The sequence below is a fragment of the Trachurus trachurus genome (genome assembly GCF_905171665.1).
Source record: "Trachurus trachurus genome assembly, chromosome: 9".
NCBI classification, from domain to species: domain Eukaryota; kingdom Metazoa; phylum Chordata; class Actinopteri; order Carangiformes; family Carangidae; genus Trachurus; species Trachurus trachurus.
In genome coordinates this window covers 4,859,780-4,878,902 of record NC_139895.1, presented here as the reverse complement: position 1 = coordinate 4,878,902, position 19,123 = coordinate 4,859,780, and the positions used below count along the sequence as shown (strand labels likewise).

The 19,123-nt window shown below is 40.9% G+C and overlaps 3 protein-coding genes across 3 annotated transcripts in view; all 3 read right to left on the bottom strand.

Annotated features, from left to right (window-relative positions):
- LOC310991891 (uncharacterized protein) overlaps positions 1-19,123 on the bottom strand; it is a gene marked incomplete at its 3' end in the record, with an annotated part of 147,902 nt that overhangs the window by 85,082 nt on the left and 43,697 nt on the right. The window lies entirely within an intron of this gene.
- Positions 697-3,334, bottom strand: LOC310991833 (GTPase IMAP family member 8-like; the record flags this gene model as incomplete). Its single annotated transcript, XM_083979764.1, has 3 exons — positions 2,233-3,334; positions 855-1,927; positions 697-726 (listed from the first exon to the last, which is right to left on the bottom strand). The coding sequence occupies exons 1-3, from the start codon at positions 3,239-3,241 to the stop codon at positions 697-699; spliced, it is 2,112 nt and encodes a 703-aa protein (XP_083835890.1). The 5' UTR covers positions 3,242-3,334.
- On the bottom strand, positions 4,418-5,479 carry LOC310991832 (GTPase IMAP family member 5-like; the record flags this gene model as incomplete). The annotated part of the gene is made up of 2 exons (XM_083979763.1): positions 5,426-5,479; positions 4,418-5,031 (listed from the first exon to the last, which is right to left on the bottom strand). Coding segments are annotated over exons 1-2 (615 nt in total). The 5' UTR covers positions 5,427-5,479.

Below are 19,123 nucleotides of genomic sequence, written 5' to 3'. Positions count from 1 at the left end.
TGATCATCTGGGTTCAGAAGTTTCTGTCTCAAGTCGTACATTTCTTTCTCGTGTGTTTTCTGCAGTTCCTCCAGGTCTTCACTGTCTTCATCTTGGGTTTTCAATTGCTGTTTCAACTTATTCATCTCTTCTTCATGTTTCCTCTGCAGCTCGTCCACTTTCTCATCTCTTTTATTTTCTTCTACAAGTTTCTCTATCAGTTCATTCAGTTTCTTCTCATGTTCTTTCTGTAGTTTATCCAGTTCTTCTTTCTGCTTTTGTCGCTGTTCAGTCAAAAATTTCAGTTTCCATTCATTCATTTCTTGCTCCTGTTTGGTGGACAGCTCAGCCTTTCTCTTCCTCCGATCTTCTTTACTTTGGTACTTAAGTTTCTCCATTTTTTTCACTTCTTTGTGTCTTTTTTGAAATTCATCAAGTTTTTCTTTTTCTTTTCTTTTCTTTTCAAGTGAATGATCTTCTAGAAGATCATCCACCTCTTTTTTCTGTCTTCTCTCCATTGTTGCAATGTCTTTCCTGTTTTCTTTCTTTTTGTTCAGAAGTAACAGAAACAACTCACTCATCTCTTGTTTATGTTTGTCCTGCAGTTCACCCATATCTTGTGTCAGGGTTTTTTCTTTGTGTTCTGCAAGATTCTGTAGGTTTTCTCTCTGTTTTTCCTCTATTTCTTTCTTCAGATCCTCCATGGATTTGTCTATCTCAGTTGCAAAGTCCTCTTCCTTTTTCTCTCTGAACTCATTGAATTCTTCAGCTTTTTTTCTGACCTCCTCCTCGTACTTCTTCTTCATTTTCTCCATTTCTGTCTTATAATTTTCCTCTAATTCTTTACGCTCCTTCTCTTCCTGTTCTCTTCTCACTCTGTCCTCTTCTTTTCTTTTCTTTTCAGATTTTTCTCTTTCTTGTTTCTCCCAGACCTCCTGTTGTTTTCTCATCTCCTCTTTACTCTCCTCCAGCTTTTTGTCAGTGATCTCTTTTGATTCTGCTTTTGATCTAATTTCCTCCTTCAAGTCTTTTATTTTCTGTTCCCACCTTTGTCGTTTAATTTCTTCCTGTTCTCTCTTCTTCCTGTCTTCTTCTTCTCTCTCTTCCTTTTCTCTCTTTTTCTCTTCACGCTCCTTCTTTATATTTTCCTCCATTTCCTTCAGTTGTTTATCTCTCTGTTTTCTCTCTTGTTTAGTTTTTGCTCTCTGTTCTTCCATTTTTCTTCTCATGGCTTCCTTTTCGTCTTCATGTTTTTTCTCTAGTTCCTCCTTCTCTTTCTTCATCTCTTCTTCCTTCTCCTTCAGGATCTTCTCCACTTCTTTCTGTATTGCTGCTTCAGCCTCTTGCAGCATCTCATTAGTGTAGCAACGGCCTCCATTTGTCTTCACCATGGTGTCGATCTTCTTTATCAGTTCAATGACTTGTGTACGATTTTGTTTGTTACGGTTATTAAACACATGGTATCTTCCTCCACAGTCAGAGATCAACTTCCCAAAAGAATCATCGCATTTATTTTCAATGAACTTATCAATGGTCTGCTCCTCATGTTCCAGCTCATCTCCTCTTGTCAAAAGAATGATGGTGAATTTCTCTGAATTCTTCCCAAAGACTTCCTTGATGAGTTTCAGTGTGTCCTTCTCCTCTGGTGTGAATCTTCCGATCTGTAACACCATCAGGAAGACATGTGGTCCTGGAGCCAGAAGACTGATACATCTCACCATCTCCTTATTAACCTCTTCATGGGACAAGGTTGTGTCAAACAGACCAGGAGTGTCGACCACAACAACAGGACGACCGTCCACTTCACCCTGAGCCTTATGACAAAACTTAGTGACAGATGTTTGACTTGATTCAGCCTTGAACTCTTTTTTTCCCAGAATGGTGTTTCCTGTAGAGCTCTTTCCACTTCCAGTCTTCCCTATCAGCACAATCCTGAGACACCTGTCGCCTGTAAAAAATGAAGACTTGGAGTTCATTTACAGTAAGTACAGACAGTTTTACCACTCTTTAGACTACAAAATACATTATACTGCAAGTTTTGCAAGGCAATTAAAAGAAGGAACATTTAAACATATAGAAGAAACATATATTACAGACTCATAAAGACTTTAGTCAATCATTTTTAATTACTACATATCCTCAGTTTTGCTCTTTTGAAAATTAAAAACTGAATGTCTAAAAATGGTTTAAAAAAATAATTAAAAAGAATTGTCTAAAATGGTTCAAGTTCTCATAATATGCCTATTTACATACCCAATAATTGTTCAGTACAGTACTTACGACTCATTATGCCTTTTGTTCTCCACAAAATTTTTTCTATTTGCACATGAGCAAATGTCTCAGTTGTGTAGCAGGATGGTTTGTTTTTGTTGAGTCTCATCTTGTCCACAGTGTCCAACAGCTCAGGGATCTGCTGTTTGTCCTTGATGTTGACAACAACAGATCTTCCTCCACAGCTCTGACAGAACTCCTGGATGTCTCTGTTATCTCTGACTAAGTTAACAACAGCTGGAGCTTTAGGATCTGACTCCACAGTGAACAGGATCATGGTGAAGTCATTGACTCTACAGCTGAATGTGTTCTGGATGGTTTCTACCTCTCCTTTGTCTTCATCAGTGAGGGGACCCACAGGTAGGACCAGGATGAAGCCATGGACGCCCTCAGGATCACAGAGGGAGATACACCTGAGTGATTCCTTCATCACTTCCTCCTGAGGTTTTCCATACATGGCAGGAAGCTCCACCAGGGAAACCTGACGTCCACACACCTCTCCCTGATGTTTAACACACTCTGATGAGCTGGAGACTGAATGAAGCTCTGTCTGACCTAAAATGGCCTCAGCTGCTGAAGTCTTCGCTGCTCCTCTCCTCCCACACAGAACCAGGTTTAGAGCTGCTTTCATGAGTCCAGACACTTCAGTGAAGGTGAGGAAGGTTCCTCTATTTGTTTGCACAGTGTACTCAATCTTCTCCATCAGCTGATAATGGTCATTTTCAAACATGTTGTGTTGTCTTCCTCCACAGTCTTGAAGCAGTTGACGAACAGTGGGTTGTGATCCACTCATCTTCTCTGTTAAGGCGACCATCAAGTGTTTCAAAGCATCTTGACCAAACAAACTCAGGATGAAGTTCAGAGTTTTTCTTTTCTCCTCAGTGAACTCAGAAGGCTTCACCAACAGCAGCAGAACATTTGGTCCAGGAGAACAAAGAGACACACACTTCTTTATTTCTTCTCTCACTGCTCCCACACACAGACTAAACATGTCTGGAGTTTTCACCACTTTGACTGATTTTCCTCTCCACTCTCCTTTGGTAGACTCACATGGCTTTTGTGGGTTGAATTTGAAAAAATCTAAATGTTTGCTGCTAGTCATCAATTTGATGAATGCGTTCTTATTCTCCTTCATTTTCCCAATCATCATGATCCTCAGTTCATCTGCAATGACAGCCCAAAAACTAATTGTTAGGTTGCACAATAAAATGAACACATTGTTCACGTCTTAATTCATCACATTAACTGTAACCCACCATTAGTTACATAACAACAAGGAGGGATTTACACATTGCCTCTTATTGTATCAAAACTGAAATGCCCTCTAATTTTATCCAATATGATAATTTTATGTTACAGTCTCTCAAATGAGTTTTTTTTCTTCATGTTTAAAAATTGTTTTTCAGTCAATTCATTATGGATCTTTTTCAGTCAGTTACCTTATAATTAGCCCCAAATGAATATAATGTAGATCTCAGTGTTGTGTTGTGAATTATCACTGTATTTACCTGGATAATAATGACATGTTAATACTTACATGGTTGGGTTGTTGAACATTTACTGGGAATTTTCACCTCTGTCAAAGATATTACTGTTAAAGCAGAAGTGAGTGATCCGGTCGTTTTCGCTAATGCTGCGTTCCAGGCAGGCTTTTGAAATCGTAAATTACAGCTTCAAGTCACAACTTACGACTTTGTAGCGTTCCAGGCAACCCACTCGTGTTTTTCCCACCTGTTTTACCGGTGAAAGTCACTATAACGGCCACTCGTAACTTCCGACCGGTGAACTCGTACCAGATCGAACTGGTACCACTTCACGGTCGGAAAAATACGAGTTTCCTTGAACGCACCATAACAGTCCTCGTCGCTACCTCACCACATTCACGGCGTTCCTTGGCTGCACACACAGCCAAGCCACGCCGTTCTCTCTCCTCATTGGATAAAAACTGTAGGATACGATAAATGTTTTCTCTTCGGCTCAGAGCAGAGCAGAGGGACTGAGAGACCCGTGTTTCAGTCCAAACACTCTATGTAAGTGATTGCTGTCGGAAGATATAACTATTTAAGACTTATATTAACACAAATATATCACTCACTTCTGCTTTAAGTACATCTGTTTTCAGTGATTAATAAAAAAAAAGTTAAAAAATAAATAAATAAAAAGTAATTTACTGATTGATTGTCCTGCACTTACCAACAGTTTTTGTAGGAGCCACAGTTACTGAAGATGCTTCCTCAGAAACATCCCAGCTCACATGTCCATTGTTCTCTTTCACAATTTGACCCATTCTTGTTAACAGCTCTGGAGGTTCAAGGTTCTCCTGCTTCAAGTATCTGTCTCTACAGATCCTGATCATGTGTTTTAATGGTGGATGGTTCATGTAGTTTTCGCTTGAACTCTTCTCTCTGGGTGTTGATATCAGTATCAGTGAATGATCAAATGATTGATCACTGAAGAGTCTCAGGACTCTGCAGAGCCTCAGGTTGTGTCTCTCAGTGAAGTCTTCAGGCTGTAGAACCAGCAGGAACACATGAGGTCCAGGATCAGAGAGTCTCACACAGTCCTTTATAAACTCTGTCAGTTTGTCTTCAGAGATGTTTGGATGCAGCAGATCTGGACTGTTGATGAGGACTATTTGTTTCTCCTTCCACTGTCCACTTTGTTTTTGACAACCGTGTGGTTCTTCCTTAGTGTTGAACTTGGTCTCTCTCAGTATGAAGTTCCCCACTGAACTCCTCTCAGACCAGCTGTTCCCCAGCAGAACAACCCTCAGCTCAGGCACTGAAAATATTTTTTTTTATTATTCAAGGAAAACTGAGTTTTCTGAAGCAGCACAATGTGTGTACAGTTTTGTAGCAATAAACCTGAATGCAAATTCTGTGACACTGCTAGTAGGCTACTCAGTTTCTATGAAATGCAACATCAAGTCCCCATGTGGACTTCAGCATTGTCTTCAGTATTTATCCAGACCTTTGGGTTGCAAAATTGGAATTGGTGTTATGCAACCTTTGTCTAGGATTAAACTTAATCAAAGTGGATTCTCATAGCTCACAGCTTTAGCTGCATATTCAGGTATTGCAGTGGAAGGACTACATGTGTTATTTCCTTGTGTAATCTTAAAATTAAATGTACTATAATGATACAAAACACTCTGGTTTAGTTCAGTTTGACTCACTGTTAGGTGGCAGCCATTCAAAGCTGCTTTTGCGCTTCAGAGGTGCATCTTCATCTTTAAGGACACAGAAAAAAAGAGTCATTGACTCATTCTTTATTTTTCCATGCAATCACTGACATCAACAATATTATCACTAAAATCTAAAACAACTGAGTGTCATTGGACTAAAAACTATGATTTATCATTGTAAATCATACTTTACTACTTAATCCAAACTTAGTTGAGTATTAGTGCTGTGCAAATTGATCTTGAAATATCAATACTTATGATTCCAAATGATCACATGCTTGTGTTTCTCTCATTAAAAGATCAATATATTAACTTATTAACTGTGGGAAATGAATGTGTCTTTTATCATCAACAAGAACCCAGTAGAAAGTTTAAAGACCCACTCCCGTGAAAATCGTGTTTTTTGAGCTTTTCACATGTTCCTGTGGCATTTTTCTTGTGTTAGAGCACATATCAGCAGAAAAGGAAGTGCAAAATTGCATTTCTGAGTTTTTCTGCCTTCAAACTGCTGTGAACCAATGGCAGACTCAAACTGGCAGTTTCAGGGAGACTGGAGCTGACGTGTCACAGCTCCAGGGGAGGGCACTAGTGCTACAAGCTCCCGCCCCGCTCCACATCTGGCTCAGAGGTGAAAGGCTTGATAGCTCGGTGTAGCTATCAAGGTATAACAGGTATAGCTCACCTGGTAGAGCAGCTTGCACTGTGAGCAAGGACTATGCTCCAGTCTGAGATCGAATCCCAGTGTGGACTTTTACGCTAAACGCGCTGAATCTGTAAATGTACAATGTCCAGCTGTCAGCGAGCGGGGGGTGGGGTGCGAGGAGGTGGCTGGGCGGGTGCAGAGCAGCGCAGTCTCCGCCCACCCCCCAGAGGTGCATTGCTAATGTGCATGGCTAATAAGCTGGTTTTAAAATGACCAAAAAGGGTCGCGGGAGTGGGACTTTAACATTGACTGAGATCTAGTCTAAATAATAGCAACAACTTGTGCCTACTGTGCCTGCCTGAATGCAACCAAAGTTGTGTGCTGAACTTCTGCAGTTCTGAGAACAAGGCAGCTTGTTTACATGTGTCCTTTAGCAGAGCCAGGTATCATCTAGTTATAGAACAAAACTATTGACTGACGACATTGATCACTGTCATTGACTGTGGAAAAGTGATTCACAACTTTCCAGGATTAAGTTTGTGTGTTGTTGTGGGTATTGATATTAACTCATTGAGTGCCGCGCTCCTTTTCAAAGTTTTAGTCAAGTGTACCGGCAATTTAGACCATTTTTGACGATTTTTGTAGAGCCACAGTGTATTCTATATTATTGCCACCAACACATACTGTGGCTCAATTGAAAGGTTTAACTTAATGCTTCAAGTGGCCACAAACCGTTTGTTTCTACGTGCCTCCGTTCCTGAGAAAACTCAAGCTAAACATGGCTGGGTTTCACCAAAATCCCTCCTTTTTTTCTAGAAAAGGAGATAGAGCGTCTTTTATGAAAGGTGCGCTGTTTGTGTCTGTCGCTCTTCTGACACTCGCATTTCTGGATCAAAGGGCTCGTATAAGATAAATATATACAACAATTGTTGTTCTATTCACAAAACCACCATCGGGGGCGGGGGGGGCGCCACTAAACAACAATAACACAGACGCACCGTGCCGTGTCAAAGCCTCTCGCCGCGGAACGTGAGGGTCAGTCGGCCACCGCGGCTCGGGAAGACCGGTCTCGCCGGTGGTCGCGGTCCTTCTGTGGTTCGGGTCGGTGATGCCGGTCTGCTTTGGCCCAGAGACCATCAGATTTTACCGCGGGAGGACTTTGGGGAGGACACGGTGTTGCTCCAGATGAAGACCGGGCGGGACTGTCGGCTGAGAGCTTCCTGGTTCAGCTCCCAGCTGCTGCAGCAGCGCGGGTGAGAGCAGAGCAGCTGCGCTGCATCTGCATGCAGAACTCGTTTGCAGAAGCCGAGTTATGATAAAAACTTCCAGATCATGAGCTGTCATGTGACTTTGATCGTCATCTATTTCAGTTCTCCTCGTCGTAGAGTCCCCAAATTTACATATAATGTGTATTAAAGTGTCTATTTTCATAATTAAAAAAAAAAGCAAAAAACGTAAAATTACGTTTTTGGCACTCAACGCATGGGAACGAAAAACGAGAAATTACGTGGTTGGCACTCAATGAGTTAAATATGCCAGATGAATAAATATTTTTGAAGTAACTCATCAAACAAATAGATGCCTTAAAGGGATAGTTCAACATTTTGGCAAATTGGCCCATTGCCATAATCCCTATAGTCATAGCAGTAGGTTCGTTACCTTTATTTGTCGGTGTAAGCTATTTTTAGAACGGAGGAGCGGAGCGGCAGGCTGCTCAGAGCTACACTATGGAGGCTAATGGAATTTCTTGGTTTCCCTCATCAAACTCATCAAATACAAAATCCCAAAACTCCAAAACGCTTTCGTGGACAAGTTGTGAGCTGCACAATCACCACGCTATGAGATAATAATAGAACGTTACGAGACAGAGTTGTTTTAGAGGTAAATTCATGCAAAACCGCTGATGCGCGTTGCGTTCAGGGACAGTTTTTCAGCAAGCAGACTCTGTATTTACCTCGAAAACGGCTCCGTTTCGTAACGTTCCATTATTATCTCATAGCGTGGTGATTGTGCAGGTCACAACTTGTCCACAAAAGCGTTTTGGAGTTTTGGGATTTTGTATTTGATGAGTTTGATGAGGGAAACCAAGAAATTCCATTAGCCTCCATAGTGTAGCTCTGAACAGCCTGCCGCTCCGCTCCTCCGTTCTAAAAATAGCTTACACCGACAAATAAAGGTAACGAACCTACTGCTATGACTATAGCGATTATGGCAATGGGCCAATTTGCCAAAATGTTGAACTATCCCTTTAAATACGGTAGTTATATTAAAGCAGAAGTAAGTGATATATTTGTGTTAATATAAGTCTTAAATAGTTATATCTTCCGACAGCAATCACTTACATAGAGTGTTTGGACTGAAACACGGGTCTCCCAGTCCTTCTGCTCTGCTCTGAGCCGAGGAGAAAACATTTATCGTATCCTACAGTTTTTATCCAATGAGGAGAGAGAACGGCATGCAGGGCTGTGTGTGCAGCCAAGGGACGCCGTGAATGTGGCGACGCAGGGACGAGGACTGTTATGGTGCGTTCAAGGAAACTCGTAACTCATGTTTTTCCGTCCTGTGAAGTCGTACCAGTTTGATCTGGTACGAGTTCACAGGTCGGAAGTTACGAGTGGCCGTTATAGTGACTTTCACAGGTAAAACAGATCGGAAAAACACGAGTGGGTTGCCTGGAACGCTACAAAGTCGTAAGTTGTGACTTGAAGCTGTAATTTACGATTTCAAAAGCCGGCCTGGAACGCAGCATTAGCGAAAACGACCGGAGCGCTTACTTCTGCTTTAAGATCAGGGCTGCAACTTCTGAATTCAACCAAATGTATTTTCCTTTACTTTAAAATTATAGGACAGAGTGCTCCAATGTCTTGTTTGAAATGGTTATTATTTTCCTTCCCAGAACATATAAGGTTTTTGAGGAAGGCAAAGGCACTGCACGTCACTACTGAGAATCCAACACAGCTTCTTCTCTACTATGACTTTCTTAATTGGATTGAATTATTTAAAAGAGTAAATTAATGAGTGAATTACAGTACATGGCTCATACCATTACCCCAAAAAGATAATATCTAAGGGGAGATTCATTGTAACCCAACTGAACTTTATGCAGGTGTTGATGATGTAAGATTGTAAACCACTCTGTTTCTACAAGATGTATGTGTAATCTTTACTCGTCCCAATTGTAAAAAAAAAAAAAAAGAAAAAAAAGAAAAAGTTCTCATATAATAAAACCATATACTCTCTGTCCCCTGTGAGAATGAAAGTGCTCCAAAGATGTAACACAAGTAATTTACTGTTATCAGATGCCTGATCAGTGGAACCACTCAGTGATCACATTATTTTACATTCAGCTATGAATTAACATATGATGCTTCACTGACTCACCTGGTGCTGCAGCTGCCATTGTGAGCTCTGAGGAAATCAGGACTAATTCACCTGGAGGGAAGAGAGAATAGAGTTTAGCTTCTGTCACACTCAATCCTTTTTTTTCTTTTTTTTTTACAGATTAATAACACAATAGTCAAACAATTTACGGAACATCTTTTAGTGCCTTTACAATTTCTTTTCCTTTGGTAAAAGTGGCAAATGAGCCAAGATTAAAGGGGACCTATTGTGCTCATTTCAGGGGCTTTTAATGTGATATTGTACCCCAGTGGAGCACTACAGTATAATAGATGAAAACCTCGTGTCTGTGTACTCCTCCATTCTGGCTCTTTCCTGCTTTGCTCTGAAATTCTCAGATTCATCGCTCATTAAAACTTTGTCATGATAACAGCTCGCCAAGCATGCTCACTGAGTCTATTTCATCTCTCTTGATCCACCCCTCAGCATTTGTCCTCATCCAATCACAATCTGCCACCTTCTCTCCTTCTCCAATCAGCTTTCAGCTGTCATGTTTAAAAGTGCTCTCTCTCTATCGTCCCGGGGAAAGTCCTCTTCAGATAGAGGCTTCACATCAATCTGTCTTTTAAGCTGATCTGCTCCCTGGGGCCTAAGCACCAAAAAATAATTTGTTCACAATAAATGTCTTCCTGCTCCACATCCCATCTTATTCCATTCTTAATAGTCTGTCCTGATTGAAATTCAATTATGACACACAATAAAATACATGAAAAATTACAAATGTCACTGAAAATTAAAAGCCTTTCTAAATAAGTGAGTTTTAAGGTGCAACTTGAAGAGTGCTATAGGTCAGTAATATAATATAATTCCGGGGATAGGGAGTTCTGCTATCGAAAAGGCAAGATAATAAAATTTGAAGAAGGAACCTCCAACAGGGGCTGTTCCACTGGCGTAGCCACGGGTGTGCCAGGGTGTGCCAGTGCCACCCACAGAGGAAGCTGGCACACCCAAAAAATTTGATGCATTTTTTGTTTTTGTTATAGTCTATAGCTACTAACATGTTATCGATCAGTTAATACATTTGTAAAAATTGCCGTCAGGTGATGCGTTGCGGAGAAACTGGACTAATGGAATAATTAACGAGTTCAAGGCCAAACCACGCCGTCTTGCCCTTTAAATTGAGAGCTGCGCAGTGCGCACAGGTAAGCAGCTATATCATTGTCCTCTTCTGCTTTGCGATATAAAACCATCAGGCCATGCTGTTACATAATCATATGTGATGAATGATAAGCCCAGTAGTTGTGTTCAGATGGTTAAATAGCTTTGTTGATCATGCGATCAAAGTCATTTAAGCGCCGTTACGCACGCCGCACCTCTCTCGTCCAGTGCGCTCCTCCTCTCCTCTCCTCTCCTCTCCTCTCCTCTCCTCTCCTCCCCTCTCCTCCCTCTCCAGTACCTGGCTGCTCTGCTCTGGGACCGGGGCTGAGAGACGTCACCGCTGCCTTCACTCCGTCCGTGATCCATCTGGTCAGCGCGTTTAGACCCGAGTGGCCTGAGTGTCCCACCTGAGCTCTGTGCCATAGCGCGCAGCTCCAGCTCAATGAATGACAGCAGGTCTCCCAGTTACCTGCTCAGCTGCTGCTCAACACTGATCAGAGCAGCTCTCCCTCGTTTGCTGAGGTTTTATTATAAACTAAAATCTTCTTTTGTTCTTTGTCGCATAGGCCTATATCTCCCCATCTTCTCTTCACTTCATCTCTTCTCTTCTTGTTTTACCAACCACATTTGAACTTTCTCATAGATAATCTCCCACGTTTCTTATGCTGCAGGCAGCTCCACAATATGTTTATTTGTCCCTCTCTCTATTAATGCGTCGGATCAAATTTTTATTCTGCGTTTGTATCCATCCAGCTCTGTCCACACTCTCCATGGCGGAAACGGTTACGCGCAAAACCCTCATTTAAATACTGCGGTTTGCGCGTGTTGTCATTTAGTGTGTTACTCTTAGTAGATCACCTATTGTGCGTGCGCTAACCAGACACGCAAAAGTGTGTTTTTTTATGACTTTGTTATTGATTTATTTGAGCACGTCATATGTGTGAATGTTTTGACCTGTTGTACTGTTGACTATAAGAGCAGTTACTAAGCAGTTTTTTTTTACTCAGCGTTGCATATAGATTAGAAGATAAGTATGATCATACAGGCTTGCCATGATGCCACTGTTACATTATGTGCAGTCTGTGTCTGATGCTTGTTAAAGGCCTATGGCTTATTGAGAGCGAATAACACATGGTTTGTTATTACTGATGAGAACGCACACAACATATAATGTTGGAATTCTTTTGAATATTTATGGAGGTGTAACGCTCAGTTTGTTGAAAATAAATTTGGCACACCCAGTCTTTGCAGGTGCACACCCAATGTCTTTTTTCTGGCTACGCTACTGCTTCTGCCTTCTTTCTCTCCCTCCTCTCTCCTCCTCTTCTTCTCCCTCCTCCTCTCCCTCTTCCTCCTCCTCTCCCTCCTCCTCTTCTTCACCCTCCTTCCTCCCTCTTCCTCCTCCTCCTCTTCTCCCCCTTCCTCCCTCGTTCTCCTCCTCTCCCTCCTCCTCCTCTTCTTCTCCCTCCTTCCGCCTTCTTTCTCTCCCTCTTCCTCCTCTTCTTCTCCTTCCTTCCTCCCTCCTCCTCCTCTCCCTCCTCTTCTTCTCCTTCCTTCCTCCCTCCTCCTCTTCTCCCTCCTCCCCCTCTTCTTCTCCCTCCTCCTCTCTCTCTGCCATTCAGCCCAATGCAATTTATTTCACAGCAGAGTAGCAGGAGCTCAACTTTTTAATTCACTGGAATGGGCATTATACTTTGTTGATTTCATCAAAAAATAGTCACAAGTCACAAAAAAGGTCCTCTACTTACTTGTTGTGGCTCATTTCTTTTTTTTTTTAAGAATCATTGAAAAATCTCACATTCATGAAAGTCTCAACCTCCCTTCTCCACAGCTCTGTCTGTAGTCCAATGGGTAAGGTGGCTGCTTGCCAACCTCAAGGTCACTGGTTCAAATCCAAGAGGGGCAATCTTGTTATGTTATGTTGAATTCTGCTCCCCTCCCCCACCTTCAATTGGTTACAGGTGTTCGTTAAGCGCCACAGTTTGCAGCACATCATCACAATCAATGACAACATGTTTAGGTGTGTGCTCTCTGTGGTGAAATGGCAGAGTAAAGGTTTATTGATCATGAGGCCATGGGTTCGATTCCTGCCTCATTCATGTGGTACTTTCTGATAGAGACTTCATTCAAATTCTCATCTGTAGACCAACTTCTAATGGCTCATTTATACTCTTTTCTTTCTTTCTTTTAAGCATCATTGAAAAATCTCACATTCATCAAAGTCTCAACCTCTCTTCAGAAGTCAGTGACCTCTTATACATGGATTTCTTTTACTCTTCTCTAATTGAATCTAACTATGGTGAAGAGGTTAGGTCAGTGGGCTGATGTACTGAAGGTTGTGGGTTCAATTCCCTCCTTGAACATGTTTCTTGTATGCCATTCCGCATGTCTTTGTCAATTTATTCTGCTAAGTCAGCATGGTTCAGCAATGGCTTTCAGCATTCACACCATTTCCATTTTTGGAAATGCTTTTTCTAGTTATTATTAGTTTTTTTTTTTCTACAGTTTACATATTACCAGAAATATTTAAGCACTTAGCGACGGGATCATCACTACAACATGAAATAAAACAGTTGTCATATTGATATTTTAGGTGTATTGAGGAACACCCAATATACCTCCAAGTACTAAAAATGACAGAGAGCTGTGAATCTGGACACTCACCTGCGAATGATCGATGATCACCTTTTGATGTCCAATAATTGCTTCTGATCAATGAAAATTTCCTGGATTTTTTTTCAAAGTTTTAGCCACATTTCATTCACGGCTAAATTTGTTTCTGCGTTGTCACTCCACTTTCATCCTGAACTCTTTGCAGTTATTGTCCCGATACCTGTAGGCTAATAAATAAATCAAAAGGGAGTGGGAGAGCTCATATGTTCAAAGGTCCAGTGATATAAGATTAGAGGAGTGTAATGATGCTTTTTAGAAGTGGTTGATTCTTCGATGAAGAGATGAGTCCAAGGTCTGAACTTCAACGTATTCAATGATTAATTCCCACCACTTGAAGATCTGATCATCACTACATGTGTCATGTTGAAAGTCAGAAATAAAATGTCCATAGTTGACATAGTTGTTGGAGCTATTTATTTATTTGTAGTATTTAGTGCTGTTTAGTTTATTATTTTGTTTATGAGTATTTAGTTTTGGTTATTCTCAATCAATTTGCTTGATTTCATTATGATTAGATTTCTATTAGTATTCTAGTTTATTATTTGTTTACTTTAGGTGTTTCTTGTTTATTATTTGTGTTTTGTTTCATTTGGGTACGGTAGGAGGGCACCTGAAGTTATATAGGTAGGCTGTCGGTAAGGGACCAGCATGCACCTGGGTGGGCAAATGGTTTTTTACCGGAGCGGGAGAGGCACAGGAATTTTCTTTGTTCCTTGTTTGCTCACTTTTTGGTTAAATAAACCACGCTTTTTGTTGAAACTGGACATCTGTTTGGACATTATGTTTTTCCCATCCGCGTACACCACAACCCATGGTGCAACAGTGGCCCTTTGATTAGTATAATTTGAAGTTTGATTTGATACTTTTATTTGTTTGACAATCGGCTGCTACAATAGTTACCATTATAGGTGTACTGAGGAACACTCAAGAAAACATTACCTGTCTTGCAGCTGCTCCTGTGCTCCATGAATGAAATCATTATGTAATAGTAAAGACAGACAACAAATCGTGATTTGAGCACAGGCGTCCTCTCTTTGAACCAGACAGGTGAGCCAGGTGACAGCTGTATACATTATGTTAGAGCTCCACCTGCTGGACGGAGAGAAAGTTAATGAACAAAGCCAGCATGCACAGACATCAACACCTGCTAATTACTGCTAGATTTTCACACATCGCAAATGACAACAACAACAAAAACTGGCGAACGGGAGAACAACAACAATGAGCCACTCTGTCCAGTAGTTACATAAAAAATCATCAAAAACACATCAAAACCTCAAACTTAGCCAAAAGATTGTTTCCTTAGCCATGTTCAGCTGATGAGTTGCAGAGTGGTAAGGTGATGGCTCCAAACTGTAACGGTTGTTGTCACGGTGACGAATCTGTCACTCAAAGCGGCCCCACCCTTTATTAGCCTGCAAGAGGAAGTTGACTTTCTGGCTCGGAAACTAACTCTCGCGAGATCACGTCTTATCACGTTTGTTTACATGCGGTTTGACTTCTGCAGATGACGCTTTTAAAATAGGAAGTAGTAATTCTGTGAAACTTAGAATTTAAGATTGGCTATATTTATGGCAGAAATGTGGAAATACACAAACTAGACAAAAATAACAATTTTATCACCAAATCGAATTTATTATTTATTTATACTTCTGTCAGGACCACTTTGTCAAAAATATTTATTTACTTGCACAAGTTTTATTTGGCGGTATGGTACTGTTCTGGGACCCCCTGCTCTTCCACGCACTAGAGTGGAAAGCCTGAGGCAGGAAGAGCACCTTCCTGCACTTCATCATGAACGGCATAAGCAGAGAGCGCAGCAGCAAAGAAAACCCCCCAAAACGACCACATCGGCAAATCCCTGACCCTCTGCAACAAGAGATGTCAGGAGGCTATCTGAGTTGGAAATAAATGTAGCCCATTTAAATAAGAAATAGACAAAGAACCCCCCACGAAAGGAGCTGAGTCGGTGAATAATTCAATGCCAAATATGATTCTGTATTATCGATATGGAGGTTGAAACCTAGGGCAAATTAAAGGGATAGTTCAACATTTTTGAAAATTGGCCCATCGCCATGATCCCCCTAGTAATAGCAGTAGGTTCGTTACCTTTAATTGTTGGTCCAAGCTGCTTTTAGATCAGGGGAGAAGAATATCGAGCGGCGCAGCTACACTACGGAGGCTAATGGAATTTCTTGGTTTTGCTCATCAAACTCAGCAAATACACAACCAAAAAACTCAAAAACGCTGTGGTGGACAAGTTGTGACCTGCACATTTACCACGCTATGAGATAATAGCGGAAAGTTAAGAGAAGTGAAGCAAATACTCGGAACTACTTTCTTCAGTGAACCACTGGTCGGAGGGACACAGTGTGCGCACCTCAGCCAGTGCCGTAGTATACGGACGTATCTGCAGTAAACAGGCGCTTTTGAAATCACTCCGCCGAGCAGCCGTCTAGAGTGTAAAGTCCGACTTTGCCTCTAAAACAACTCCATCTCGCAACTTTCCGCTATTATCTCATAGCGTGGTGAATGTGCAGGTCACAACTTGTCCACCACAGCGTTTTTGAGTTTTTTGTGTATTTGCTGAGTTTGATGAGCAAAACCAAGAAATTCCATTAGCCTCCGTAGTGTAGCTGCGCCGCTCGGTATTCTTCTCCCCCGATCTAAAAGCAGCTTGGACCAACAATTAAAGGTAACGAACCTACTGCTATTACTAGGGGGATCATGGCGATGGGCCAATTTTCAAAAATGTTGAACTATCCCTTTAAGAATAAAGCAAACCATTCCTTGTGTGACGCTCCGACTGCGTGGCAGCATCGCTGGCAAACAGAAACACCACAGCCCCGGAATCAGCCGTCGTCCATCAATGGAGCATCTGGTACGCCGCCCCCGCCTGCCAGGCGAGAGCCCCGTCGTCGCAGACGGCGTCCTCTATTCCACATCTTCCCTGAAGCCACATCTGTCTTGCAAAAAAGCCGGCAGAGGAAGCAGCAGCGAGGGAGGTGACGTCGGGCTAAAGCAGTTTAAATAGCCGCTCTGAATGCAGTTCCCCAATAGGAAGCAGCCACAGGGAGTCAGCTGGGCCATCAGCTGATCTACTCGATCTGCTTGGTGTTGACAGCTACGCTGTGCTGGTTTAGAGCTTGACGTCATGGCCTGCCAGAATGAAGCTATGCTTCATTTTGTTGAAGTTTAGATAGCACATGCATATTAGAGAGGCAATTTGTATAATTTATGTCATATTTTAACCTGCATACACATTTTAAAACTACTACTACTTTAATAATACTACACACAAACACACACACATATAGGATGGCGTATATTATGTTTTTATGTGTAAATAAAAATCAAATCAAATCAATGCTTTTTAGGGCAACAAAATGCAAAAATACTCAATTACAGCTAAAAGTCCTGAGTGAAACGTGAGTTTAATTGGTAAAATCCATTAAAAACATCACAGTAAAATGTCTTTGTCTGACTCTATGACAACGTATCCTGCAACTAACATTGAATTATTAAACATTAAATCAGCAGTGTAACATCAGGAGGACATGATTTTTTTTAACAAATACTGATCCAAATAATGACAATAAAATGTTCATCACTTCAAAAGGAGGTTCTTATCTTTTTCAAAGAGAACACTAGAAACCAAAATTATATTTATTCAAATCTTAAAATGAGATATATTACAAAATAGGCTACCTAAACAAATGTAAAAGCAAAGCAAATATAAAAAGCATTAACTGGACTCGAGACATACAACTACAGTATGATAAAATCCTAAAATACAGGCATGCCACTGGCAAAAGATCTACTCCTCTGTGTTCAAAAAGGTACAACAAACAGCTTAGCAAAACAGCAGTTAGAAAACACAGGTGCTTGGTCCCATAGAAAGATGCTCTGCATGCATATTGTGCATTTATCACAGGATGCTCTACAGAAAAGCATTACACCAGTACATACAGCATTAACCTGTTGGCATGTACCAACTGTTTCGGTTAGACAGGATGTTGTGGTCAAGTGGCTGTTGTATCTTCATCCAGCAACTTCCTGCACCAGCTGAAGACATAGTTCATTTTTTAGTTCTCTACATTTTAGTTCACCCGATTGCTTTCCTTATTTTCTGTGTCCAAATGATGTACAACTCAAGGGAATTAGATGAAAGAGGCTGAATACATTCATTTTTGTATACAGGTCTTGTTAAAGGAATCCAATTTCAACAAGCCGATGATAAAAGAGTGCTATAGGGTTATATAAGTTTACAGGGCCTTCCCCAGACAGTAACCTGCAGAGTAAAACATGAACCCCCCAGTACCTGTATTCAACAAGTCTTTAAATGCTACCAGAGAATTAAAAAAGTAAAGACATGATACAGTATAGTTTTGCTCATGAAATGTGACAGGGGCGCTGATCTGGGCTCAGAAGTTTCTCTTTCAATTCATTAATTTCTTTTTCGTGTTTTTTCTGCAGTTCCTCCAGTTCTTGCCTGTCACTGTCTTCATCTTGGGATGCAATTTTCTCTTTCAACTCTTTCATCTCTTCTTCATGTTTTCTCTGCAGCTCATCCATTTTATCTTTCTCATTGGTTTCATTTTCTTCCACAAGTTTCTGTTTTAATTCATTTAGTTTCTTCTCATGTTCTCTCTGTAGTTCATCCAGTTCTTCCTTTTGCTTTTGTCGCTGGCGTCTTAGAAACTTCAGTTTCCACTCGTTCATTTCTAGCTCCTGTTTGATATATAGCTCAGTCTCATTCATCCTCTGATCTTCTTTACTTTGGTTCACAAATTCTTTCTCCAATGATTTCATTTCATCTTTGTGTTTTTTCCTGAATTCATCCAGTTTTTCTTTCTCTTTTCTTTTGTTTTCAAGTGAATGTTCTTTTAGAAGATCATCCACCTCTTTTTTTTGTGTTTTCTGCATCGTCATCATTTTTTTCCTGTTTTCTTTCTTCTGGGTCAGAAGTTGTAGAACCAACGTAGTCACCTCTTCTTTGTGTTTATCCTGCATTTCATCCATATCTTGTTTCAGAGTTTTTTCTTTGTGTTCTGAGAGATCCTGTAGGTTTTTATATTCTCTCTGTTTCTCCTCTATGTTTTTCTCATACTGTTGCTTCAGATCCATCACTTCCTTCATGTGTTTTTCTATCAGAGCTGCAAAGTCCGCCTCCTTTTTCTCTTTGAAGTCATTAAATTTTTCAGCTTGTTTTCTGGCCTTCTCCTCGTACTTCATCTTCATGTTCTCCAGTTCTGCCTTATAGGTTTTATCCATCTCTTTCAGCTTCTCTTCCTGTTCTCTTCTCATTCTGTCCTCTTCTTTTCTTTTGTTTTCAGATATTTCTCTTTCTTGCTCATATTCTTCTTGGAGCTTCTGAAGTCTTTCTTCTTCCTGTCGTCTCTGTTTATCTTCTTGTTTTTGTTTTTCACACCACTCTTTTCGTTCTTTTTCCAAAGCCTCCTGTATTTTTTTCATCTCCTCTTTACTCTCCCTCAGCTCTCTGTCAGTCGTTTCCTTTGATCGTATTTGGTCCTCAAGATCTTGAATTTTTTGCTGCTGAATTTCTTCCTGTTCTCTTTTCTTCCTGTCTTCTTCCTCTCGCTCTTCCTCTCGCTCTTCCTTTTCTCTCTTTTTCTCTTCATGTTCCTTCTTTATCTTTTCCTCCATTTCCTTGAGTTGTTTATCTCTCGCTTCTCTCTCTTGTTTAATCTTTGCTTCCTCACTTTCCATTTTTCTTCTCATTGCTTCCTTTTCTTCCTCATGTTTTCTTTCTAGTTCCTCCTTCTCTCTCTTCATCTCTTCTTCCTTCTCCTTCAGGATCTTCTCCACTTCTTTCTGTATTGCTGCTTCAGCCTCTTGCAGCATCTCATTAGTGT